Genomic DNA, 26998 nt, shown 5'->3' on the forward strand with positions numbered 1-26998 from the left:
CTCGGAGCCAGCCACACCCGCAGGCACCTGTGTGAAGGAGAGGCCCAGAGACACAGAGACAGCACCTGGATGACGTGAACTGAGCCCGGGAATCCAACCACACTTCCCAATGATGTGAGCTAATCCCTCTTTAAACTGTCCTCTTCTTCCTGTTGCTTGTTTGTTTTCTTTAGCTGCTTTTGAGTTGATCTCTGTCACTTCGATTAAGGGCTCTGGAAAAAATAAAATGACCCTCCCCCACTCTCGCTCCTCTGCTCCCACCTCACCTCCTGAAATACGCCACTCAGAAAAGAGGTATGCTTGGGTGGGACGCCGCAGAAAACAGAGCAAAAGTTGGGGAGCCCCCAGGCTTGTGCGTGGGGGTGAGCAGACACTGGCCGTGCTTCCTAATCCCAGGGCAGCCTGGGGTTGAATATTTACCCCAAGAGCCTGCACTCGAGGTCTGTGACTCTGGGAGGCACGGACGTTAGGCCTTAACCGATCGAAGCCCCCCGACCTCGACTTCTGCTCTGCTCTGCACGGGGACCCAGGGCCACCGGCCCCATCCGAGGTGGGTCTCGGAGGACCCCACCCCCACCCCGGGCAGCCCGGACAGCGACGGGCTGGTCAGTGCAGAACATCTCACACCCGGCCGGGGCTCAGGCCAAGCAGACTGGGGTGTGGCTGTCCCAGGTGGCACCTGCCCCTCCCGTCACTCAGAGGCACAACCGCTGCTGCCTGCTGGACGTGCGAGCCTGGGGAGGGTGAAGAACGTGTGGAGAGCAGGGGGGGAACCGGGCAGGGGCCCAGGGAGGGGACGGGGAGGGGAGGGAGCAGCAGAGACGCGTCCGGCGGAGGCAGCATGACTGTGGCGGGCAGGGCGCAGAGCTGGCCCATCTCACCCTCGTCCCCGCGTCACCGCTGGAAGATACTGCACGTGGCACTGCGCCTGCCTCACTGACAGGGACCGGGCCCACTCGAAGAGGCGGACACCCCACTTCCCAGCCGCGTCCAAGACGGAGGACTAAATGCAGCCCTAGGCGTCCAGCTTCGTCGTCCTCCCTGGGCTTGCACGCCCGGCGGGTCGCACCTCGGTCACGCCTCTGAGAGAGTGGCAGGAGGGGCCGGCGCCCCCTGGAGCAGCCGGGTGATGGCTCTTGTGCCCAGGCCTGAGACGCTCGGTACCGCCCAGCTGGTCCCCGGGGACCGATTTCACCCGCATGACACCGCAGCCCTGCGGCTACCGCGGCCAGGCCCACATCAGCGCCAGCAAAGCAGACGCTTGCCCTGTAAGGCCCTGACAGCAAGCGCGGGGAACGCTTTCCCCTGACGGGCGGGATGTGCCGACCCCAGGGAGGCGAAGGGCTGAGGATAAAGCCGGGCCAGGAGCCTTTCTCCCGCTAGCAGCTTAAATCGAGCTTTTGAAGATGAAAACCACTGTCCTTGCCTAAAGCGGAGTCAGCCTGCTGTACGGCCTGTGGGAAACACCGGGGGCTCCACGCTCCCCCCTGAAACTGCCATGAACCCCGGGGGTTTACTTCTTTATTCCTAGGCATGTGCACCTTAGGTGCGTACCCCCCACCCTACGATGAAACGTGCCCTTATGTGCTGTACGGAACCCCCAGGTTCAGGGAGGGGTGGTCCAGGACGGGGCAGGGGGAGGAAGGAGCCTTCCTCAGATGGATGGGAGCCGCCACCCCTGTGGCAGACCCACACGGCCCGCGCCGGGCCGCCAGCTGGCCGAGGGACAAAGGAGCCATTCACCATCCACGTGCCCAGATGGTCCCCTTTCCAGCGGGCAGGAGTGCCAGCAGCCAGCACAAGACGGAGAGGCGTCGGGGGCAAAGGCTACCACCGCACGGGTCCACGGCTCCAGAACCGGAATTTCCATCCCTGCCCCTAAGAGAGCCCATTCCCTTGTGAGCAGGCAGGCAAATAACATGACTGAATGTGTAAGCCTGAAGAAAACTGGTTTAGAAGCATAGGATGGTCTACCAAATGCTTATGTCAAATGGTAACACGGATGCTAGTGAAAAGAAGTTTTTAAAAAACTGTAATTATAAATTGTAATTAAAAATACATATTCAGGGCTTCCCTGGTGGCGCAGCGGTTGAGAATCTGCCTGCCAATGCAGGGGACACGGGTTCGAGCCCTGGTCTGGGAGGATCCCACATGCCGCGGAGCAACTGGGCCCGTGAGCCACAACTACTGAGCCTGCGCGTCTGGAGCCTGTGCTCCACAAGAAGAGAGGCCACGATAGTGAGAGGCCCGCGCACCGCAATGAAGAGTGGCCCCCACTTGCTGCAACTAGAGAAAAGCCCTCGCACAGAAACGAAGACCCAACACAAACCATAAATAAATGAACAAATAAATAAAAATTAAAAAAAAAAAACATATTCAGTACCTCTCAACACACATACCTGCTGCATCAGCACAAGCACCTCTGAATGTGCAGAACGGGGGTGGGAGTGGGCCGTGGACGTGCAGGGATTCAACGTGACCTTCTGAAGCACCACGCAGTGTCAGCCCCTGGCAGGAGCTCACAAGCACAACTTTCTGAGCCCACGCCTGCTCAGCAAAATGAAATATGACAACAAAAGAGAGAGAGCGAGTAAAGGGACGACACACTGGTGGGCGCGAGGGGCTGGCAGACAACTGGACCCCAGTTCTGACCCCGCTCCAGGCCCGGCTCCTGCCCCACTGGCTTGTGGCCCTGGCAGTTCTGCACTCTCGTCTCCCGTTTCTGCATCCGTAACACGAGGACGTCCGTGGCACTGGCGGGGCGGCTGTGAGGGTCCAAAGCCTGAGGAAGGGGCCGAACGCAGCGTCCCGTACACAGCAGGAGCCGCACGACTGCGGCCGTGGTGTTTACTGCTCTCACCGCTCCATAAATTGTTTTCCTCTCTGGCTGAGGGCCAAGGTCCACTGGAGAAAAGAACAGGTGGTGCTTTCTCCACGGAGGTGCGCACGTGTCTGTTTTCTCCCTAAAACGCTCCTGCGGGACAGCCTGGCCTCAGTCCTGCTCTCTGGGTCAGGAGCAGCTAAGACACGAGGGCCGCTCTGAAGCATCTCAGGAGAGAATGCCCCCTCAGTGCAAAGCTGGCCTTCAGTTAGGAAGTGGAAGAGGCACCCCATCTTCCCAGGCTGGACAGAAGGGCTTCCGCGACCACACGCTGCTCTGGACAAGGCGAACGCCGGTTACTAAGAGGCCAGGCCCCCGCCGGTTCCAGGAAGGGGTCCTGATGTAGCTGGGCTCGGCCTCCAGGCCCTCGTTCCCACATGGCTTTTGTGGCAGCGCCCTGCCTGGGCCCAAGACCTGCTCCTGGCTCTGCTGTGAAGCACCTTGTTACCCTGGACAAGTTACTCAACGTGCCTGATTTTCATAGAAAAGCTGTGGACCAGGTTATCTCCAGAGCCCCCTCCAGGATTCAAGAATTCTACACAGAGAGCCCAAAGTGTCGAATGAACTTCACTTTTTAAACTTAACCGTACATACTAGGCTACACAAAAACAACCACAGAAGAACCGTAAGTGGCCCTTTTGGATCCTACAGCCAACTCCTGTCACCAGTGTTTGGCTGAGCACGTTGGGCTAAATATTACAGGACGGGTCGCTTTAGAGCAGTGCCTAAGGACCCCAACCATTTCACTACCAATTCACGCTCCACTATGAATAACCACTTGTAAATTTTCCAAGCTAGATACGCAACTGCTTTGCTCCCTGAAAAAAGCCAAAACTACAAAATCAATGGACGTTCCCCGCAAACAGCCAGCCCAGGACGGCTGGCTTCCAGGAGGAAACACGGGCAGACCCCCAGCCCGAAAACTCACCAAGAGCTGCCCTCCAGGTGGCTTCCCAGCCGTGAGAAGCACGGGGGACAATCTGGATGCTCACAGAATCCGTGAGTTTGGAAGCAGAGAAAGGAAGTTACGAGCTGAGAGAGAGGGACGGCAGCCTGCGGGGGCTGATCAGGGCAGCGGCTTTTGGACAGAGATGATGTGAGCAGGGGCTCAGCGAGGAGGAGAGAAACACTCTGCCCACTCGAAGTCGCTGATGCTCGACAATTAGAGCCCTGCCTCACCTGGGTCAGGTGAGCAGGGGCCCTCCGGTACAGACAGCAGCGGTGGGTGCAGGGCGGGGGGCTCGGGGCAGGAGGGGCCTGGTTGGCCTGCCAGCAGCCCCAGAGGCTCTGCAGTCGGCACCACGGCACCCGTCCTGAACAAAACCCCCCTGCACCCCACACCGGCCCCCGGGGACAGACATGAGCGTGTAACAGGGAAAAGGAACGTTTGAGACATATGGATGAGATCTAAAAATGAGCGCGGGCCATATGGGGAAGCGCAGTTGGAAACACGGAGAGAAGATTTTACTTAATTCTCAGCATCTGTAGTCCACGTTTTCTCTATTCTAAAACCGAAGGCTCCCACTTGAGTAACTTTGAGTCAAGAAAGGCTGGTATCGATGTTCTTTAGAAAAACGATAATTTTAATAAGAAGCAACCCAAGTGCCAGTCGCTGGGAAAGAAACTGGGAAATGCTTTACATGGTGTCCTTGTCCTTCCTCAGGGCACGAGGGGCCCGGGGGCCGGCGCGTCTGGCTTCAAGACCCCGTGTCACCGCACACCTGCTTCTCCTCCATCTCCCGAGTGTAGACCCCTCCTCCTTCCCCATCCCCTCTCCTGGCTTTTCTCCCATTAGCATTCTTTTGAACAATCTGTCTCTATTTTGTCTCTAATTATCCTCCCACTAATCTGTTGTGAGTTGTTTTACGTTTCTTGTTCTAAATACTTGGACACTTAACGATATATGCAAACAAATCCAAGTTTATTTTGGGCACTGGCACCACAATCGCTGCAGACGTTTCCATAGTCTGTGGGCATTACATCTGGCGGGTCATTTGTACCGTGAACGATCTCGCAAGACAGAATTCTAAAGAGTTCTAAGTTATGCCACATAATACGTAATTCGGGTTCGTACAACGGTAGATTATACAACAGAGACCGAAAAGGTCAACCTCAAGTGTTAAATGCAGCTCTGAAAACCCAGAGCCCCTGCTTTAATACAGGGAAGAGATGATCGTTTGGAGAAGCTGGACCTTTAAAATCAAATTGAGATCTGTCAATCTTCTTCGCATGTTACCTACAAACTTTTCATGGGGCGTGATCTGGCTCTGCACTTTAAGTGAGAAAAATGTACTTTGTACTTTTTGTACTGATTGCTTAGACGGTGACTGAGTTTAGGAAGTATGTTTAAGTGACATGTAAAAAGACTAACGGTAATTTTCTTATTCTTTATGGACATTCAACCTAGAAAACCAAACTACTTCTAAGACAAATGCACTATAAAGAATCAGCTTCTCCTCTTCGGGTTTCTACAGAACATACTGACCACTAAGGAACTGGGAGGCATGGACCAAGCTCACTCGGCAAAGACCCTTTCCAGCACGTGTCGCGATCAGGCTTCCGCGGAGAGGGTAGACGTTTCAGGACTGACTGCCTGGTGACAGTGGTATTGATGCCAGGAAGAAGTCACCTGTGCAACCTGATTTTGATTCTACGTGTGTAGAAATACTTAGCAAACAGATGCAAATGCCAACAGTGATTATTTCTCGGTGATAAGATCACAGGTGATTTATGGTTTTTTCTATTTTCCAATTTTTTTTTAATAAGTATGCCAGTCTTCAATGAATAGTTTTATAAAAGACAGGCATTTCAGAGATGACAATTCTGAGGACTACCTGAGTGCAGAAACCAGTGTCACAGAAAGAGCCTGTGAATGGCAAAGACGGCTGAAATCTCATGCGCGCAGACCCCCTGAACATGCCTGCTGCCGACACAACTGCTGCCAAAATAAGCATCGATTTAAGGAAAAGCAGGTATGTTCCTGGGACATTTGGCTTCCGAATCATTTTAATTAATGGTTCCTGCTCCCCTCAGTATGAAGGAAACAGGCAGTTATTGATAAGTGAATCCCCCAGGGCCGGGAGAAAACGATGCTCATGAAGTAGCTGGTCCCCTCGAGTCCCAGGGGCTGCAGCAAGGGTGGGAGAAAACCAACCCAGCCGTGCAGGTGGGACCAGGGAGCGACTGGATGCACCAATACCGATGCCAAGCAGGCAGCATTCCCCCCACCCCCCAGGGCTCCCCGCAATCTGAATCCCCAACCCCGGAGGCTGACCAACAATAGCAGAGCTTGAGGAGTCGGGCAGACCTGCTTTGAATTTCAACCCATCACTTACTGTGTGTTCTTGGGCACACACATCCCTTAACCTCCGAGTCGCATTTTTTTCACGTGAAATATAAGGATGTTATTATACTCCCCTGAGGGTTACTGGGAAGATTAAACAAAAAGGTGTACAGGTAGGCAGCACCAACGAGGCACCCAGAAATCATTATTACTGCCTACACACTGGAAAAGGCACCCGACATCAGTCCCGGGTCTCGGGTTGAATTTTTCTGCTGCATTAAGCTTTCCCTTTGGCTTCGGGTGCGACGTGGGTGTTGGGAGTACAGGGATGGTGGTTACGGAGGCCGCGGGTCCCAGGCAACGGCTGGCACAGGGCCTTCCTGCCAGGGGAGGGCTTGGGGGCGGCTGTAGAAAGTAGACGGAGGCCTGGGACCAGCCCCCGAGACCACAGCGGAGCGGAACCTTGGTGGAGGAACCTCGCGAAATGCCTCAAACTCCAGGGCTCCCCCGCAGGCCGAGCCAGAACTGTTTCTACTGGTCAGAAACTAAGCTTCCCGTCAGCACAGCCCGTATGTGACAGCAAAAATCTGAATTCTGTCTCCTGAAGTTGAGACTCATGCCTGAAGCCTGAAACATTCCCACCGAAGGGCCTGCCGTCAACTCCAACGCGTCTCGTCATCACGGCCCAGGTTCTCTTCCTACTTCCCTAACCCTCTGGTCTTTCGGCTGGTTGTTCATTCGGGCTGGAAACCCTTGAGTCACCTGTGACTAACCTGCTGCTTCACACCCAGTTGGCACAGAGTTCTGGGCCTTCCCTGCGAAGCCCAGGGTCGGTGACATGCCCCCGGGTCACCCCGAGACCTCGTCCCCAGCCTCCTGCTGACACACTGGCACCTCCACTCCCGCCCCGAGGACCAGGATCAAGATGCCTGCCATACACCCCGACGGCCACCCCTCCGTCCACCACGGGACAACCGCTGGGGCTCCCCTTTTCAAAAGCATCAGGCCTAATGACGGGGGCCTCCCCAGTGCGGGTCACCCAGGGCCCTCAGTGCCGCCGGCTCACTTACTGTCCTCCCACACGCCCCCTGCTCCCAGCCTCTGCCTCTCCCTCCACCGAGGACCAGCCCCGAGCATCCTTCACGTGAAGGATTCCAGTCTCAACCATCTGATGAGAAAAGCGGTCCCTTATCCCGCCCTACGGACGCCGCAGCTGAGGCTCTGCGGCTTCCACGGCTCGCCCCGAATCGCTCAACCGGCGTGTGGGCGTGTGCCGAGCCTGGATTTGAAAAGACCCCAGCCTCACCCTCCTATGTAGGCTGCTTCCGCAAGGATAAGAGAGGCCCGAGTGGCCCCATCCAGCCGTTTCTGGTGGGCCAGGAGGGACAGCGCCACTGTCCTAATGACCCCCGCGCACCCGGGCCAGGGTTACTCTTCCGGTTACATCACAGGCTCCAGAGAGTCAGGGGCTGAACTCTGCCCGCCGGATGAAAGAACGTGCAGCCGGCCTCCCCTGTCTGTCTGATCCACCCACGCCCTGTGACACGGTGCTGATCTCGACAGCACGTCTGCATCCCTGTTTCAAAGCCTTTGGTTATTGTTCCCAAAGGTCGCTCAGCAGGGAACCAGGTGGCTTAGAAGGACTTCCAAGGGACGGAGCGAGGGAGGGACACCTCCAACTCAGCCTGCGACAACCAGCGACTACAGCATCCGTCACCCATGGCTCATCGGGACAGATGGCCTGCCCTGCTTCAGCCCTACTGGGAACGCTTCTGATCACAGCAAAGACCCACAGTCCTGCGGTGCCGGAAAGAAAATCCCCCCACGGCCTCACCAGCACGGAGGCCGGAGCCCATCTCTCGCCCCATCTCTGCTGTAACAAAAATGCCTACATTGAACTGGCACAGAGCAGCCTGGGCCGGTCCAGCAGGAAGCGGGGTTCCCTCACCTGCTTGCCAGTGATACGGAGGGAACCTGCTGGATGATTACGGGAAGTTCTGAACCAAGTCCCGGGGAACCGTTCTGAGGAAGAATCGGTTGGCACATTCACACCGGGTGGCAACCTCGTGTGTTAGGTCCAGTCTCAGCAGGTCCTCGGTGATCCTCTGATCTCTGAAAGACTGATGACAAATGCAAGGCCCTGCAGCACCGCAGATGCCCGGAGAGAGCAGGAAGCCCGAGGTACAAGCTCTCCCCTGCTATGATCCAGCACCGAGGCCTGGGGTAGTCCCTAAACCACTCTATGTCTGCCCGTTTGGTTCAATGTACAGAGAAGCTGTAAGAACAGCACAAAGGACGTTATTTTCCCTGAACTATCTTGAGAGTAAGCCGCCAGCGTCCTGTCCCATCACCTCAACACCTGGCGTGCGTCTCCACACACAAGGGCGTCCTTCCTCCTCCACACAAAACCGGGACGTTAACACCGATACACGATTACTGTCACACTCAGACCCCACTCCGGTTTTGCTAGTAAGGCCCTGGTTTTCATCTGTAAAACAGGGAACTTAGTATCACTAGGATTCCCTCTAACATCCTAGCTGCTTATCTCTGTGACGCAGCCCTATAAAACACCCACCCAGTAAGCCCTGATATTCAACTTGGTGAAAAAAACCCAAGTTCAAGCTAAAGGCATGTGACCCATCTCTGTCACAGGCCTTCTCTTGGGGAAGACACTCAGTCAACCGTACACGGATATGCCTCAAGGAACCCTGGGAACTTCACCCCCAGAAACCGCCCCTCCCCGACCACAAGCATCAACCCAGACAGCGCAAGGGCTCTTTTCGTTAGTGAGCGCTGGTCGCCTCCGGTAGCCGCTCTCTGCTCCCAGGTCTGGCTTGGAGTCGCAGAGGTGGGGACAGGTCCCGGAGCTCCTCACCGGCAGGTGACTAACTAACCTCAGGCAGGGTCGCACTGGGGCCAAGGCTAAAGCAACAGCCCTGGGGGCAGCTCACTTCTGGTTCCACGTGCCGCAGGAGGTGGTCAGCGAAGGATGCGTGTGCCTTGGAACAAACCCTCCACGGGCGATGCTGACAGGTTATAAACGGAACCGTAGCTTCCTGGGTAGCCCAAGTCAGCACCTGGGCCCAAGGCAACCATCGCGAAGACAGGTAACCTTCGGGGCTTCGGCGGGTTCCAGCTGCTGTCGTCAAGGGGTGACAAAAACCGTTCTTCAGTAAAATCCCTCCCTGGGAGCAGCTTCCCCATCTCACAAGATTTAGCACAATGCCTTCCAACACCTAACCTGCATGGTTTCATGAGTCGGGTTGTGTAAAACACCAAGGCTGGGCCAGAGCCCGGGAATGCACCGAGCCTTTCAAAACATCGCCTGGGCGCTGCCGGCAGGAACAGTTCTTGAGGACGGCTCCTTGTTATCTGTGGAAAAGTTCTCTTGGACTAATCGTGATCGTAAGTTGAACGTGAGAGGAGACCTAGTGTATCAACGTGCTACCCGTCTACAAATATGAGCTCATATTGTTTTATTTAATTATAAATTATTAAGGGAAAAGGAAGAGCACTAGTCCTTTCCTAACGGAGAGACCTTTTCGGGAAAGGTACTGCTTTCTGGAGGTTACTGTAACAAACTATTACATGTGATTAAATTAAATTGGCGACCGACCTCAGCACAGCACAGGGATACAGGAAAGCAGGAGACAGCTCTGCCGAGTCACGGTTACCTGCAGTTAGAGATGCCGACACACAAGGAGAACACAGGGACTTTTACGGGGAGTCCGGTGCTATTGTGTTTCACACCAGGTGCCTGCCGGGGAAATCTTAACCACGGTTTTAGAAACTGGGTGGATTTCCATGGCAGTAGAATTACAAATGTGGATGATGTCATGAGCCGCTATTAGAAGGTCAACATGTGTGGTGGTGTTTTTGACGTTGTTTTCACGCCTTCTAATACGCAGTAGAGAGAATTTCTGCTGGGTGCATAATCAGTCTACGATCACGCTATAATTCCAACAGCACACCCGTCACGGTAGTTTACACAGGAAGCCACGGATGCTTTAGCACCAGTCTTCTCTGTAACGGAGACCAGCGGGCGGCAGGAGAGGCTGCGGAAAGTTTTCCCACCTTCCTTCTCGACGCTGATGCCTCGTCAGGTCTGACGATGGAGAAATAAGTCACACCGCCACGGTGGTTCTTGTCGGGGTACCTCCCTTCTCTGTGACACCGTTCAAGGGGGCAATGGAAAACTCACGCCGAGACAACAAGGTCTCTCTTTGTCCAACAAAAGCAAGGCTTTGGTGACCACGACAAACACATAGAAGCAAAAAAGACAGACAATGAATGGGGGCATTTCTCCCCGGCGATGGGCATACTGACCTCCAACAGTCTCTAGACTACAAATATTAACTGCCACAAATAGATATGGATGTTCAGAACACAGCTTTGTTGGTGTTTTTACATTAAATAATGCTAGGTACAAACGTTTCCAAGGCAGTAATGTGCCTGGCGGGGGAGGAGGCCTGGAAAAGGGTGGTCAGTCCACAGAGGAGAAGCAGGTCTCCCCAGCACGGTTCTCGAGGGCCAAGCAGAGCCGAGGGGAGAGCGTTAAAGAGAAGCCAACTTTGATTCTATTTAAGGAAGAGCTTTCTAACAATCTGTGTTCTCCCAAAATGGAACTGGGCTGGCTCTGGGAGAGGAGACGTGTGCCCGCAGAGCTGGGGGGCCATCTGTCGGGGTGGGGAAGCCAGCCCGGCACCCACACGAGGACAGGCTGTCTGAGCCAGGCCCCCCGAGTTCTGAGAGGAGCCCCGGGGACTGACTGCCGCTCGTGAAAAACCGAACCCCAGCGCCAGATGTGCTTCGGAGCTCAGCTGTCTTCTCGTGCTAAAAACTGAAGGGAGGGATGACAAGCTGTTCAAGGGAATCTGTAGGTAACTCAGAGGGCTTGCTTCGCCTTATTTCACTCCCCACCGTTCCGTTCCATTTCTGGGTGTTTCATTCTTTACTAGAATCTTGAGAATGTAGTTTTGAAAAAGGATAAGAAGACAAAACAAGTCAACAATGTTGAGCATCTCCAAAAAAAGGTACTTTAGTGGGTGAGAAGCTGAAATTGGAAAAAATAGATAAAATTAAGCGCAGGGCACTCCTAAAGTATTTACCTACTCACACTCCCCGCATGTCTTAGTCACAGTTAATAGAGAGTTATAAGCACAGGACAACAACGTTTCTTTCAAGTGACATGCTTGGAAAAAACGATAAAGAGGGTCACTTTTGTTAAAAAGAATCAGATTGCTCATGAAAAACGGAATTTCTCCATCAGGCAGAATCTACGGTAGCTGGTGTGATTCTCACGCAGGCCAGTGTCTCATTTCTCTCTCCAAGCCGTGAAAATAACCTAACCCACAACACAAAATTCCTACCCAATGAATGAAGGCTTTACTTGGTTGTGAAGAGAGTTAGTGGACCCTTCAAGACTGCAGAAAATGAAAGATGAATATTTTGCAACACTCATCACATTCAGAGTTTAATTTTCTTTTCAGGTTTCCTGCCTGTTCCCCTCCCTCAAGTGAAACTAATTCTCTTGTTAGCATAAAAAGGAAAACCTCAAGGAAATGTAACATGGGTGATAACATTGACCTGTTTCAAGAGCAAACTCTTCCGTGATAACCATCGGTCCCGGGGGCCACCCACATGGTGCTCACGGAAGGAGGCATTGCTGACTTTCAGGAAGTCACCCTCTCGCATCCTCTGCAGGACATCCATGCAAAGGCGAGATCGGACACCATCAACTTAAGGGGACTTGGGGTCTTTCCCACATCCGGACACCAGGGAAGGGAACAGGCACGTGGGAAGAAAGCTGGGCACCCAGCAGGCCCCCTGCGGGTCACCCTGGCGGCCTCGTATCACACCGCCGCTCGAGTCCCCCTGCCTTAGCTGCCACCGTCCAGGACTGCGGCATGAAACACCACCAATTTAACAGAGGGAAAAAATTCCCCGGGTTCAAAGTGCTTTTTTGCCATCTCCTCCTCTATGTGCAAACACCACACACACAGGACTTCGTGAGAGAGAAAAAGATTTGATGGGATGACCTGGGCGGACCTGGGGAACATGCCCGGAGGTGGTCATTCCATTTCAGGACCCTCCAGAAAGTTGATGGCAGGAGACAGAGACATGAAGGGGGCTCCGAAAGACACAGAAAGGCCAGCTTACATAAACCTCCAAACTCGAGAACCTCTAGGAAATGACCAGCCGGATATTTCTGCACTGGATCTCTCAATGTCCAGAGATTTTTTTAAAAAGACAAGTAGAAAGATGTCCATATTTAAAACATACCCTTTTTTTTTTTTCCCCCTCAAACACAAATGAAAGAGATGCCCTCCAGCCCGAATCCCGCTGAGAAAGCACCAGGCCCCCCCCACGCCCTCCAGGCCGGGCCCGGGGTCCTGCCGCGCCCGCCACTCACCGAGCGTGTCCTTGAGGTTCTTCACGAGGGAGCCCTTCTTCAGGCTGTTCTTCCTCTCCACGTAGTTGGACGGCACGTAGCCCGTCCTGTTGGCCGCGTTCCGCACCCGCCACCAGGTCCTGGAGTCGTCCAGCAGCCACAGGCGCTCGTTCTTCTTGATGTCCAGCTCCTGGCCTTGCTGGGCTGTGTAGTCCCACTTGGCTATGACGATGACCTCCTCTGTCATCTTTCATGGAGTCCTTCTGCCAGCGAAACATTCGGAGAGGCTCATTAGACACCCGGCCAAGCGCCATGGCTCCTGCATCCACTCGGAAAACTACACCCGGACAGCTTTTCGTTACAGCTTGGCAACCAGCTGTCTCCAAGGTCTCAAACACTCAACCTTAAGATGACCTCCTTTCAACAAGCTTTAGTGCGCTGTTTAGAAACAGTGACCTTATAAAAGCGAATCTTAATTTTGCACGTGGGGTATTCTGCTTCTCTGCTAAAAACAAACAGCAACAACAGAAAACTTGCCAAAAAATTCTAAATAACCGTATCACGATTAAACGTGTTCACTGGATTAAGTGAACACCAGATCCTCAGAGCTGATATCTTTACATCCATTTTCTCAGGATAAGCTGAATTTTATGACCATATTTAATGACCGTGACACACCCAAACCGCAATGTGGTATCCTGGATTGGATCCTAAAACATGAAAATTAGTGAAATCCAAGTGAAGCCAGTCAATAGTCTACCACTAACCAACGTTAATCTCTCACTTTTGACAAATGTCCCTGGTCACGTAAGACGTTAGCACTAAGGGAAACTGAGTGAGGGGTGTCGGGAATGCTTTGCACTATCTTTGCAGCTTTTTCATAAATATAAAATTATTCCTGGAACTTGAAACACAGATGTTTATAGCAGCTTCATTCACAATTGCCAAAATTTGGAAGCCATCAAGATGTCCTTCAGTTGGTGATAGATAAATAAACTGTGGTCCATCCAGATAATGGAATATTACTCAGTGATAAAAACAAATGAGCTGGGCTTCCCTGGTGGTGCAGTGGATAAGAATCCACCTGCCAATGCAGGGGACACGGGTTTGAGCCCTGGTCTTGGAAGATCCCACATGCCGCGGAGCAACTAAGCCCGTGCGCCACAGCTACTGAGCCTGTGCTCTACAGCCCACGAGCCACAACTACTGAGCCCGCGTGCCACAGCTACTGAAGCCCTCGTGCCACAACTACTGAAGCCCACGCGCCTAGAGCCCGTGCTCCACAACAAGAGGAGCCACCGCAATGAGAAGCCTGCGCACTGCAAGAGAGTAGCCCCCGCTCGCCACAACTAGAGAAAGCCCGTGCGCAGCAACAAAGACCCAATGCAGCCTAAAATTTAAAAAATTAAAAAAAAAACAAATGAGCTGTGAAGCCATGAAAAGACATGAAGGAACTTCAAATGCACACGACTAAGTGGAAGAAGCCCATCTGAAAAGGGTAAGACTGTATGATTCTCTCAAAGACTCTCTCCTTGACCAAACTTTAGTCAGGCTCCTCTGAATCCTCTTCCCAGACTAGGCCTTGACTACTGTATTTCTGTGTCTGTACTTCCATGTCCATTGCCCAATTTCAGCAAGAATCCTGCTGAGTTGGTTCAGCCAGAATCCTCCATCCCTCACCCAGGTGATGTCTGACCATCCTGGCCTGTTTTCAGGAAGGACCCTGTTAGGTTAGGGCAGCCAGAATCCCCTCTTACCTCTGATGTTTCCTCTTAGTAGTTTTCCATCCATCTACTCCCCACCCAGCTCCTGGGCTATACATTCCTACTCTTCCTTCTTGTATGTGGGCTTGAGCCCAATCTCTCTCCCCTATGGCAAAAATCCCTCGGAGTCCTCCCCTAAGTAAAGTCTGCTTAACCGTTCTTTAACAAGTGTCAGTTTTTCTTTAATAATTCCAAGAATATAACATTCCGGAAATGGCAAAACTACAGAGACATTACAAAGGTCAGTAGTGGCCAAGGGCACAGGGGAGAGAGGGGTGATTAGGTGGAGCACAGGGTTTTTAGGGCAGTGAGACAATTCTGCACAATACTATAATAGCAGACACATGTTGTGACACATTTGTCAAGACCCATAAAACATTCAATACCAAGAGTGAACCAGAATACAAAATTACTCCAAAATTAAAAGTTTATTAAAAGAAACAAAAAAAGACAGTACATTGCATACCTAGTTAAGTCAATCCTGGAAGTAATAAATAGCAAAGGTATACCTGAATGACTGTAATGAATACAGTTATGAGCTATTTCGTAACTTCTCAGGTAGAAGGTGGGCATTTTTGCAGCAGAAAAATTCAACATTCAGTCCTTTAAATGACTAGACGTTTACTCAGAACTAGGAAGAAATGAATAATGGAAAGACTATTGACTCAAATCCCCTTCTTTTCTGACAGAGAGGAGTTCTCATTATTTATAGGGATGGCTTCAGGATGACAGAGGGGACCTAGCACACTGACTCCACAAAAGCATGAATCCCATTTTTAAATAACATGACACTTTCTGCTAGATGCTAAAGACACTTATAAATAATACATGTTCTCCTCTTTCATGAATTAACTTCCAAATTTAGAGATAACAAACCTTTGGGGAAGGAGGAGATGTTTCATAAACCTTATGCATAATGTACACAATATCCAAGAAGATAGTGTTTACACAAATCTCATTTCCAAATTGTAGACAATATTGTTATCTACTTTCAGAAAATCTCAAGTCCACGCCGTGTCTCCCTCTATACTGAACTCACGGTCAGGTTAGATTTCTGAAGGTTATGAAGATCATTTCTCTTTTTTCAGTAATAATAGGAGGGACCAGAGCAGTAATAGGAATGGGCGTCAGAGAATATTTTATTTGAATACCGTGTTTGTGTCTTCATTACAGTTTCAAAAAGAGATTTTAACAAGAACAGACCATCACTTAAGACCAGTCAAAACAATTTATAAATTTTATGCACGACTTAACTACATGAAAAGCAGGTAAGTGAGGCACTGGCTGGGCCTGGTAGGTCTCAGTGCACATCGAACACCACACGGGAGGGAACCTAGAAAAGGCTGTGCCCGGCTTCACCCCCATGGGACCCTCTAGGAGCTGGGCCTGAGCATCCACAGTGTGTCACAGGCCCCAGGTGACTCTGACAGCCCTCCTCACAGGTGCTCTTCCTGGGTCCGGGGCGTGGACTAAGCGCACTGCTCAGTCTGGGGGAGGACACTGGAGTGCATGGGGGCACTCATTCACTCGGCAAACACCCGCCTTTCAGGGAAGTGTGAGCTTTCAGGAGACAGAGGATCAGAGATTCAGTGCCTTGCTGAACAACAGAGCCAGGGTTTGAGCGCAGGGCTGTGCTCCTGTGCTAATTTCTGGGGTGAGCTGGGGAGGGGGTGAGAACTAATGTGGGGTCTTTGACAGGCTTATTCCACCCAGGAAATCTATAACTCTGGGACAGAAGAAAAATAAATTTCCAAGCACCTAAAAAATGAGCAGCTGTTCCTTGGACATAACAAAGGGCTTTAAACCTGTTGTAATTGACTTATGAAAGCTTCCCATCAGTATAAAAGCTTCAGGAGTCCATCAAATCAACAACCACCCCACCCAGGGATCACAGCCTCCCATCAACAACCACCCCACCCAGGGATCACAGCCTCCCATCAACAACCACCCCACCCAGGGATCACAGCCTCCCATCAACAACCACCTCCCACAGGGATCACAGCCTCCCATCAACAACAACCACCCCACCCAGGGATCACAGCCCTCTCCCCTCCCCCCCCCCCCCCCCCCCCCCCCCCCGTCAACAACCACCCCACCCAAGGATCACAGCCTCCTGTCAACAACCACCTCCCCAGGGATCACAGCCTCCTGTCAACAACCACCCCACCCAAGGATCACCGTCACCCATCAACAACAACCCCACCCAGGGATCACAGCCTCCCATCAACAACCACGTCACCCCAGGGAAGGCTGCCAACCAAGTTCTATCCCAGCGCCTTTGAAAGCCAGCCAATGAGGACGCCTCATTCGAGTACAGTCCACCAATCAACAACCTGCTTACTTCAGCGCTTTGCATGTCAGCCAATCAACAGCTGTCCCGTTGTCCTACGCAGCATCCGCTGTTAAGGGTCAACCAATCCGTGAGAACTTCCGCCTCAGATACTCGGCAGATACCGACCTGGTGGTGCGGAAAGCTTCCTGAGCAGAGCTGGGCGGGGACCGAGCGGGCAGCCAGCGTCCTGGGTGAAGGCGGATGCGGTCAGGGTACCTTAGGGCCCCGCTGTGGACCAGGGGAGGAGAGTCGCGTGGACGGGGACACGGACTGGGGGCTGCACGACCCGGTGGGCGAGGGAGGGACAGGACGTGAGGGCCGCGCTCAGGACGGGGCAGGAACCCAGGGCTAAGCAGGAGAAGGCGGCGTAAGTGACCCCGGACAGCGCCTTAGAATAAAACCCCGGATGCTTCCTCTCCTGCTTGCGGTCAGTCAGCGCGCAGGTGCAGCAAGACCCCCGCCCCGCCCCGCCCCGCCCCCCAGCACCCGGGCCACAGACCCCACGGCCTCCCCTCGGACGCCCAGCCTGGAGGGAGCCGTGCGGGGGGCGAGAGTTGGGGGCTCCACCCGAGGCCCCGGGAAACTGCTCCAGGAGCCCAGCCAGAGCGGTTCCTTTCAGTCGTGAGCGCTTTGCTATGAGCGTCGGACAGACTACAATAGCAAGAGGCTGGAGCTGAAACAAGATTATTCCCCAACAGAAAGGAGAGTACAACTGACTTAAATTCCTAATATGGAAAAGCTGTAACAGAGGAAAGTCTGAAAAAGTACATTCTGACTACTGAAACTTTAAGTCAGAAATGGGATTCTGATTTAGTCTAAGAATCACAGAGGTCAGATCCAAAGCATAATGCACGTTTATCCCTCCAGCTTGGGCAGTTCAAGAAAATCTAATTTTTTGCCTTCATTAACTAAGCTAGTTATCACCCACCGAAAGACAACAGAAAGAAGAGCCACGAATTTAATATTTTATAGCCAGATCACGTCTCATGTCATGTGACCAGTCTGGAATAGAGCTTAGCAAGAACCCCATGCTATACTAAATAAAAGAAATTCTCAGAAAACCTAACATGATAAGCTGCTTTTTCAAGTCTTGGATGGAAGATTTTTTTAAAAAACCCAAACAGACTAGAATAGCTATAAAAACTTTCTTGGCCCAGTAGTTGTCACTAACTCCTAAAATAATATCAGTCCTATTCTGGGACTCTCTTTCTAAAAAGGATCCCCTGAACTGCGTCTTGGCCAGTTTATGACTGGCTTACATAATCCTCCTGATAGCCAACAGCCCAAAACGCTCACAGGTACTTCCAGAGGGGTCACGGGGACCACGTCGAAGCACTCGGTCATAACTGCAAACAGAAAACATGAGTCAAGGATCTGGGATTCGACGCTTAGCTGAGCCATTTGTGCGTCCTCCTTGGCCTTCGGCTTATTCTGTAAAATGGGAACAGCAGTATTTGCCTCGCCTCAGAAGATACTTTGGATGCTCAAGCAGCCTGATAATGTCGTGTTTAAGGGGTCAGGGTTTTGTGTCATACGGGCCGGGCTTGGAGTCCTCTGTGCACCTTAGCCCAGCCGCCCTTCTGTCGCACGGGGTAAGAAGAGCACCTCACCTGGGAGCTTGTGAAGACAGTTCCGAGCACCCTGCCCACGCAGAGACTCAGAACAGGAACCACAGTCAGAATGAACGCGCTGTGTGCACTGCAGCACACGTGGTCCGTGTAGGGGGCGGGGCGGGGGGGGGGTGGTCCAGTCCTAGTGACCCCTCCCTCCCTCCCTTCCTCCCTCCCTTCCTTCCGTCAGGCTCTCCTGAGCAGCAGATATGCTTCCAGGGCACCAGGGTTCCCTGGAGAGTGTGCAGACCCAGGGTCTGCTCTCTTGTGATTCAAGCCCCAGGCACAGAAGCACCTCTCCAGAGACCCCTCCCCTTCCCTCCCCATCTAAGTGTCACCGTCCAGGGTCTCCTCCCCAGAGGTCATTAGTGTACGACCTACGGCTGTCCTTCCCCAAGAGCACTTGCATCACCTGAGGTTACCTGTTCACTGTGTGGGACACCCTGTTATGTGCTGACAGTGGCTGCTGAGGCTTCAGCCGCCCTGTTTAATGGGAAGGTCAAGGAAAGGCAGACTGATAACTCAAAGTTAACGTATTCAATACATCTGCCTCATTCATCCTTCTACGGACTGACCAATCTAGCTGGCCTCGGAGAAGACCAGCGTCATATGGCTTTAAAAAAACTGCCAGTCCCACTGTGTAATAGAAACCTTACATGGATGGAATACGATTTATTGAATTCAATTAAAAACAGAGACAGAGAGACAAAACAGGTGTAACATTTCACCTCTAGGATGTTAACTCGGAATTTCAGAAAAATACCTGTGTGCACACGTGGATACAGACAAATCAAAATATAGAGCTATGAGCAAATAACTGGTTTAGAGAGGAACCAGGTAAGAAAAGAGACTGACTACATGAAAAAAAAAAAAAAAGTCACACTTGCCGTGATTTTCAACATACAGTCTGAATTACTCCAATAATATAATCTACTTCAAGATGGGTCTTGAGGATTTTTCTTTGTACCATCTCATGCCTTCGAGGCAGTCAACCGATTATTATGGAAACTCACTCAAACAGAGGTTTTCTGTAGATGCAGTTGGAAGAATAATAGCCCAGCCCCCCAAAGAGGTCCACATCCTCCTACCTGGAACCTGTGAATATGTCAGGCTACATGGCAAAGGGGAATTAAGGTCAGCTCATCTTGAGGGAGTATTCCGGGGGGCCCGGTGTGACCACAGAGCCCCCATGAGCCAGAAAGGAGACAGAAGAGTCAAGGAGGGACCTGCCAGGACGAGGGCAGCCCCTAGCAGCTGGAAGAAGCAAGGAACAGGTTCTCCCCTGGAGCCTCCAGAAGGTACGAGGCCCTGTGCAACCTTGACTTAGCCCTGTGAGACCCGGGTGGGACTCGTGACCTCCAGAACGGGAAGAGAATACAGCAGCCGCAGAAAACCAACGCAGTGAGCAATTGTGCCAAGGTCAGTCCAAACAAGGAACACCTTCTATGTTTTCCCTCATTTATCACCATGTTTTCCTCCCTTGGTTTTTTGTTTGTTTGTTTGTTTTAACTTTTTTCATTGCGATATGGTTGATGTAAATATTACATGTTCCTCCCTTGGTTCTTATTTGCAAACACTTCAAAATAGTACATTTGCATTAAGGAGACCCACTCAAAGAAACAGTCTCAGAAGCAGCTTTAAAAGACCTTATAAATTCTTGATTAAAGTTTCAGGTCGTGTTGTAGATAAAGACTTTCCAGAGGCCAACGAATCTGACAGGAGTTGGCAGGAACCTGTAGTGTCCTGGGGGGACAGAAAGGTCGGTTGGTGGCTTTGTACAAGCAGTATCACTGATTACAGCTGATGCGCTTCAGTTTTAAGGGGGACACGATATGCAATCTCATGGCTGTTTCAACTCTCAGCAAGTTAATTAACCTGTGACAGGGGTCAAGGTCTTACCACTTCCCTGAGGCACAAAAATACACTACGTGTAAAAGAGAAAATAAACAAAGAGCGCAGGCTTGGCACTCAGTCACAGGAGGAGCCACCAACCCCCCTCGTGCCCGAGGGGCTGTTTCCTAAGTGAGCTCATCCGAGGTCTACAGCCACCCTCTGAAACAGAGAGGATCTACACAGCCTGAGTGAATGATGAAACGGGGGCTTCGAGATATCAAATAACTCGTCCAAATCCATAGGCTAGAAAGTGCCTGGGATGGGATTCAAACCCATGAGAACAGTCTTATCCCAAAGCCTGAGCTTCCTTCCTCTTGCAGCTGGTGGAGTCCTGGGTAGCAGAATTTTGCAGCATGGCCAAAAAAAGAAATCCCAAGGGTAAGGCGGGTGCCAATAAACAAAAACTGAATTTCAATTTCATTTTGATAAATTTCATCCGTGAAATCACCTGGAGGAAAGAGCAGTAGCTCCTGATCTTCCAGGTCTGATCTGGGAAGAGCCTCGCTGGTGTTTTAACATTTTACTTGAGGAGAGGCCAAGGAAGGCCAGACCAAGTTGAAGGGTAAACTTTCCTGATTTCAAAACACAGGGTCAAAGAGCTCCATTCCTCACGCCCTTCCCTCTGGGGGTGCGTGGCGGGGGGGGGGGGGGGGGGGGGGAGGGGGGAGGGGGGAGGGGAAGCCCAACTGTCCTGCTGTCTCCTGTCCTGCTGTCACCCTGAGCACAGGCCTCCTTCCTGCAGCTGCTCCTGCTGGGCGTGGCTGAACGGTACAGGGCAGAGGCTTCTGAGTTTCTAAGACCCTAGTGACCTTTGCTCCGTGGGTTATTCTGGAGAACGTCTTTTTATGATTTTTCTAATTTTGTTGGATCACAGTCAAAGCCTGTGGCCTGTACAGTCTCTGTCTTTGAGCCTGGAAAGGTCTCCTCTGTGGGCACCGATGGGAGCCATTCCCGGGAATGTTCCTCTCTGGTCGGAGGAGGCCGGGGATGGGAGATCCAGGCTCAGCACCTACCAGTGAGCGACCCTGGGGGGAAGTTGCTTAACTTCTGACCTCCGTTATTGTTTGCAGACATCAGGATGAAACGAGACAATCACAGGAAGTACCCGATACCTGGTCAGTGCCGGGTAAATGTTAGACATCCCCGCTCTACCTGTGTCTGTGTGATGCCCAGTGGCAGGTCTCACTGGACCATAATTCTATTTCTGATTTTTTGAGGAAGCACCGTATCACCTGCACCAGTTTACACTCCCACCAGCAGTGCACAAGGGTTCCAATTTCTCCACACCCTCACCAACACTTGTCGTTCTGCTTTTTGGTAGCAGACATTCTACTTACTGGGTGTGAGGTACACAAAATTTCCTAAATGAACTTTCTTGAACAGGATTTGTTAGTGGATGGCAATTCTCAATAAAGACCAAATTTTATACTTTTTTAATAAATCTAGGGTTTCTGCTGCACCTTCTCCCCGTCTTTTTTAAAGTGAATTTCTACTATTAATTCATCCATCCTTCCTGCCAGGATCAGCACTTCCCTCCCACCCCAAATTAAACCACATTAGAAAAATACCTTAAAATGTGAGTCCGTTTTCAAGAGATAATCACCCAGCAACTCATTTTACTATGTGATATGCCTGGACAAAACCAGTATTCCAAAGACTAGCCTATAAGTCAATACAACTCACTAGCACCTAGGAAATTTTACAGAAGAAATAGGACTGGGAACTCTGTTGTTTCAGCTAGAATCTGGGAAATACTATTTTTCGCACATAATTTACTGCTCAAGCCCTGGAGTTCCCATTCTGCTAACTTTTGCTAACCTCTCTCAGTTTCCTCCTGGGTGTCTTAGACATTCATCACACTGGGAAGAAGGTCATGAACATTAGGTAACAGCCAAGCACCATCATTTTGGAGAATCACAGTCAATTTAATAAGCCAATTTTATTATATGGTATTAATTGTAAAACAAATGAAAGTCCATAAAACTGCACTGGACTTGGAATCAACACTGCCTTACACCAACCTAGAAGACATCACAGTTAATGGAGTGATGGGGAAAATGCCAGCAGTGGGAAAATGTCCCCAAAAGTCAGATTCACAGAGACAGAGCAGAAGAGTGGCTGCCAGGGGCTGGGGGGAGGGGGAAACAGGGAGAGGTTGGTAAAAGGGTACAGTAGAAGCTTTCAGCTATAAGTGAATAAGCTCTGAGGATCTAACGTAAAACATGGTGACTACAGTTGATAACGCTGTATTGTATAATAGAAATTTGCTGAGACAGCAGAACTTAAATGTTCTCACCAAAAAAAGATAAATATGTGAGGTGACAGATGTGCTAATTAACTAGATGGGGAGAATACTTTCCCAATGTATACCTATATCAGATCACCACCATGTACACTTTAAATATCTTACAATTTTGTCAATTACACCTTGATAAGGCTGAAATTTAAAAAAGAAAAAAAAAGCAAAAATACCCATTTTTGAAAATGGACATTGATATCTTTGGTGAAACTTGACCTTCCTCTAAAACGTCAAGAGAGCATGAAGTATTTTCAGACAATGCATACCACTGCTCCCAAAGTAAACAAACAGCCCTCTGTTACTGTATTTATGGGTTTATTAAGCCTTGCTATTTTTTTCCACAACCATGAAAGTAGTTGTAACTTCTATAACTTAAACACCTGGTTCATAAACATATCAAAGTATAAATGTCATGAGCTTCCTTGAATCATGCTAATGAATTCAGCTACACTATTGGATACCTGACCTTTTTCCTGGCTACCTTATTATTCAGGATTCTCTGCCTAATTCCGAAACATACAAGAGTAAAAGAAGCAGAGTGATTTACAAAACACACTCTCCGTGATCTGGGTCTCCTAGCATTCAAATATGACTAAGCTGTCACAACCATTTTAGTTCTTCAGATGTATGTGGTTTATGCCCACATTCCTACACATTCTGGTTTAGATTTTCCTATTTAATGGGAAAGGTAATTACAGAAAGCCCCTCTGTTCCTCACTCTGGGGACAAGGACCCGCACCCATCATGCTCAGCAGGGCAGGGACCCAGTTCCTGAGAAGGGACCTGAGCTACTCTGGTTTAATTACTAAACAGACACCTCTACAAATTCTAGAAAGATAAATGCTAACATTTATCCCAAATGTACGCTTCTCTTAAGGAAATCTTCCCTATCATTCAAGAAAACAATGAGGAAATAAAGATTTCTAGCATCTGTATGCGATTTTTTAAAATAAATTTTATTTTTTAGAACTGTTTAGTTTCCCCTATTATTAACATCTTCCATTACTATGATACATTTGTTACAATTAATAAACCAGTATCGATACACTAACTAGAGTCCACGTTTCACTCAGGCCTCCTAAGGTTTTTCCCTAATGTCTTTTTCTGTCCCAGGACCCCATCCGGGACACCAGCTTGCCTTGACTCGTCATGTCTCCCGACCCTCCTCTGCTGACAGTTTCGCAGACTTCCCTCGTTCTGATGACCCTCCCGTTTTTGAGGAGGACCAGGCAGGTGTGCTGCACGATGTCCCCCGGGCGGAATCTGTCTGATGTCTTTCTCCCCACAAGGGAGAAAGCTCTGGGCTTTGGGGAGGAGACCAGAGAGGTGAAAGCCCACAGTCCCTGCGTTGTCTCGGGGTGCCTGCTGTCACTGTGACTGCCCCCTGGGCTGACCCCGTCACCTGGCTGAGTCCTGACTGTCTGGTTTCCCCCCTGCAAAGTCCTTCTCTCCTCCTCCCCCCCGGGCTTTGGGGAAGGAGGCTCTGAGCACAGCCCACAGTTGCCGTGGGGGTGATGCCCACCTCCTTGACGGACAGGATCTGCAGAAATTATCTGGGATTCTGCCTGGGAGGTTTGCCTCTTCCTCCCCGTTTTTAGATTTATTCAATCATTTATTCATATTAGTATTATATATTTATTTTATACTTTGAGCTACGACCAATACTTCTTATTTATTTTGTTGCTCAAAGTGTGTTAACTTTGGCTGTTGGGAGCTCTTTTGGTTGGCGCCTGTGTCCCTCTGACATACCCTGTCATTGCAAGTGTGTGTTTGTGTATGTGAATTTGTGTGAGTCTGTGTGTGTGTGAGTTTGTGTGTCTGTGTGAATTTGTGTGTGTGAGCTTGTATGTCTGTGTGTGTGTGAATTTGTGTGAGTTTGTGTGCCTGTGTTTTTGTATGTGTCTGTGTGTGTGTTTGTGTGTGTGTGTTTCTGTGTGTGTGAGTTTGTATGTCTGTGTATGTGTGTGTGAATTTGTGTGAGTCTATGTGTGTGTGAATTTGTGAGTTTGTGTGTGTGTGTTTTTGTATGTGTGTGTTTTTGTATGTGTCTGTGTGTGTGTTTGTGTGTCCGTGTTTTTGTATGTGTGTCTGTGTGTGTGTGAGTTTGTGTGTCTGTTTTTGTATGTGTGTCTGTGTATGTATGTGAGTTTGTGTGTGTATGTGTGTCTGTGTGTGTATGTGAGTTTGTGTGTGTGTTTTTGTATGTGTGTATGTGTATGTGAGTTTGTGTGTCTGTGTTTTTGTATGTGTGTGTGTTTGTGTTTTTGTATGTGTGTGTGTGTTTGTGTCTGTGTGTATGTGAGTTTGTGTGTTTTTGTATGTGTGTATGTGAGTTTGTGTGTCTGTTTTTGTATGTGTGTGTGTGTTTTTGTGTGTGTGAGTTTGTGTGTGTGTGTGTTTTTGTATGTGTGTCTGTGTGTGTTTGTGTGTCCGTGTTTTTGGATGTGTGTGTGTGTTTGTGTGTGTTTTTGTGTGTGTGTGTGTTTGTGTTTTTGTGTGTGTTTTTGTATGTGTGTCTGTGTGTGTGTGTTTGTGTTTTTGTGTGTGTCTGTGTGTGTATGTGAGTTTGTGTGTGTGTTTTTGTATGTGTGTATGTGTATGTGAGTTTGTGTCTGTTTTTGTGTGTTTGTGTGTTTTTGTATGTGTGCGTGTGTTTGTGTGTGTCTGTTTTTGTATGTGTTTGTGTGTGTTTTTGTATGTGTCTGTGTGTGTTTGTGTGTGTTTTTGTATGTGTGTCTGTGTGTGTTTGTGTGTCTGTTTTTGTATGTGTGTATGTGTTTGTGTGTGTTTTTGTATGTGTGTCTGTGTATGTATGTGAGTTTGTGTGTGTATGTGTGTATGTGTGAGTTTGTGTGTCTGTGTTTTTGTGTGTGTGTGTGAGTTTGTGTGTTTTTGTATGTGTGTGTTTGTATGTGTGTGTTTTTGTATGTGTGTCTGTGTGTGTGGGTTTGTGTTTTTGTATGTGTGTCTGTGTGTGTGAGTTTGTGTTTTTGTGTGTGTGTCTGTGTGTGTGGGTTTGTGTTTCTGTGTGTGTGTCTGTGTGTGTGTGTCTGTGTGTTTTTGTGTGTGTGTGTCTGCGTGTGTGTGTCTGCGTGTGTGGGTTTGTGTTTTTGTGTGTGTGTCTGTGTGTGTGGGTTTGTGTGTTTGCGTGTGTGTCTGTGTGTGTGGGTTTGTGTTTCTGTGTGTGTGTCTGTGTGTGTGTGTCTGCGTGTGCACACGTGCGTGCGCGTGCGCTCTGAGCACCTCCTGACTTTCTGGCGCCGCGAGCTACTCCGCTCACCGTGTGTTCCTGCCGCCCCAGTCTCGGGACCACTGCGGCGGACTGTTCTGGCACCGGCGGGACCTACGTCCCACTTCCGGTGTGTGTAACACGCAGAGCCCTCCTGCGCTGACTCCAGTCCGGCTCCTGGGTGTTGTTGAGAGCAAAGAAGCTCTTGTGAGTGATGGGACTTGATGTGTCTTCCACGCGCCTTCCCTCCCACCACACAATGCTTCTAAGTGACGCCTTCTGCTGGGTCCCTAACCTGCTGCTCACAGCGTCTGCCCTGCGGCCATCCGTCCCCTCCACGTCCACCGTCACCTGCTTCTCCAGGTTCGGCGCCATCACCCCCTCGCTGACCTGCCCCGAACCGGCCAGGCTGCCCTGGTCCCACCTGCGGCCTTGGCTGTACGTACTTCAGCTCCTCCAAGCATAATCCTTTACCCTCGACTTAGCGGAGCCAGGACGCGGTAACACGTCAGGAGCACTTGCAGCGATGTCCGTGCTGTAAGTCAGAGCCCCAAGCGCACGTGTAGGGAACTCTGGCGGCACCCGCTCCCCACCTGCCCAAGGGCAACCGATCGTGCGAGAGACGCACCCGCCCCCCGGCCCACGTCCTGTCGTCCTGTCTCTGACCCCGGCTCAAGGGAGCCTGGTGCTGCCTGGCAAGCCACGCCCACGTCCTCCGTGAACGCCCTCCCCGGTGAGGGCTGTTCCAGATCTTGCTTCTCTGCCCTTGAGCACCGCCTCCCACTCCCGCCGTGGAGCTGGTGAATGACCTTGCCTCTTCCTTCACTGAGGAAGCAGAAGCCATCGGGGGTCCCAGGGCTGCAGGCGCCTCTGTCCCTCCGGTCCCCAGGTGACCGTCGGGGGCCGCCTCCTCCATGTCGGACCCCACCCACCCCCTCTTCCCGAAGGATCTGCTCCTCTGGTCATCCCCCCCTTCTCTCCACCGTGGCACGAGTACTCCGCTCTCTTCTGGGTCATCCTTCCTGCCCGCTGACGGCGGACACGGCCCATGAGCCCACTGGGGACAGCCGCCCCTCACTCGGCTCCCTGGGGTCACGCAGCCCTGCTCTGCCTCCTGCCTTGTCTCTTACCGGCCCCTCCTCGTACCCAGAGATGCAGCGGCCAGGCCTCGACCCTCTCACCCCCGTCTCTCCCCAGGCTGCTCCCCTCCAGATGCCGCCCGCTACCCCGTCACGGCGACGCCTCCACGTGGACGCCCCACCGCCCTCCAGACCCATCCAGACAGCGCTCGTCGCCATCCACACCGAACCAAAAGCA

General features: G+C 51.0%; 1 protein-coding gene across 2 annotated transcripts in view; it reads right to left on the bottom strand.

The window, feature by feature from the left end:
- NCK2 (NCK adaptor protein 2) overlaps nucleotides 1-26998 on the bottom strand; it is a 140099-nt gene that overhangs the window by 29276 nt on the left and 83825 nt on the right. The window contains exon 3 of one of the 2 annotated variants that reach the window (XM_057558673.1): nucleotides 12577-12815. In XM_057558673.1, the coding sequence (XP_057414656.1) occupies nucleotides 12577-12802 (226 nt within the window). In that variant the 5' untranslated portion in view covers nucleotides 12803-12815. Of the gene's footprint in view, nucleotides 1-12576; nucleotides 12819-26998 lie in introns of both variants that reach the window. The other variant, XM_057558672.1, reaches the window with a different exon arrangement.

The sequence above is a fragment of the Balaenoptera acutorostrata genome, chromosome 12 (assembly GCF_949987535.1).
Source record: "Balaenoptera acutorostrata chromosome 12, mBalAcu1.1, whole genome shotgun sequence".
In the NCBI taxonomy this organism is placed as follows: domain Eukaryota; kingdom Metazoa; phylum Chordata; class Mammalia; order Artiodactyla; family Balaenopteridae; genus Balaenoptera; species Balaenoptera acutorostrata.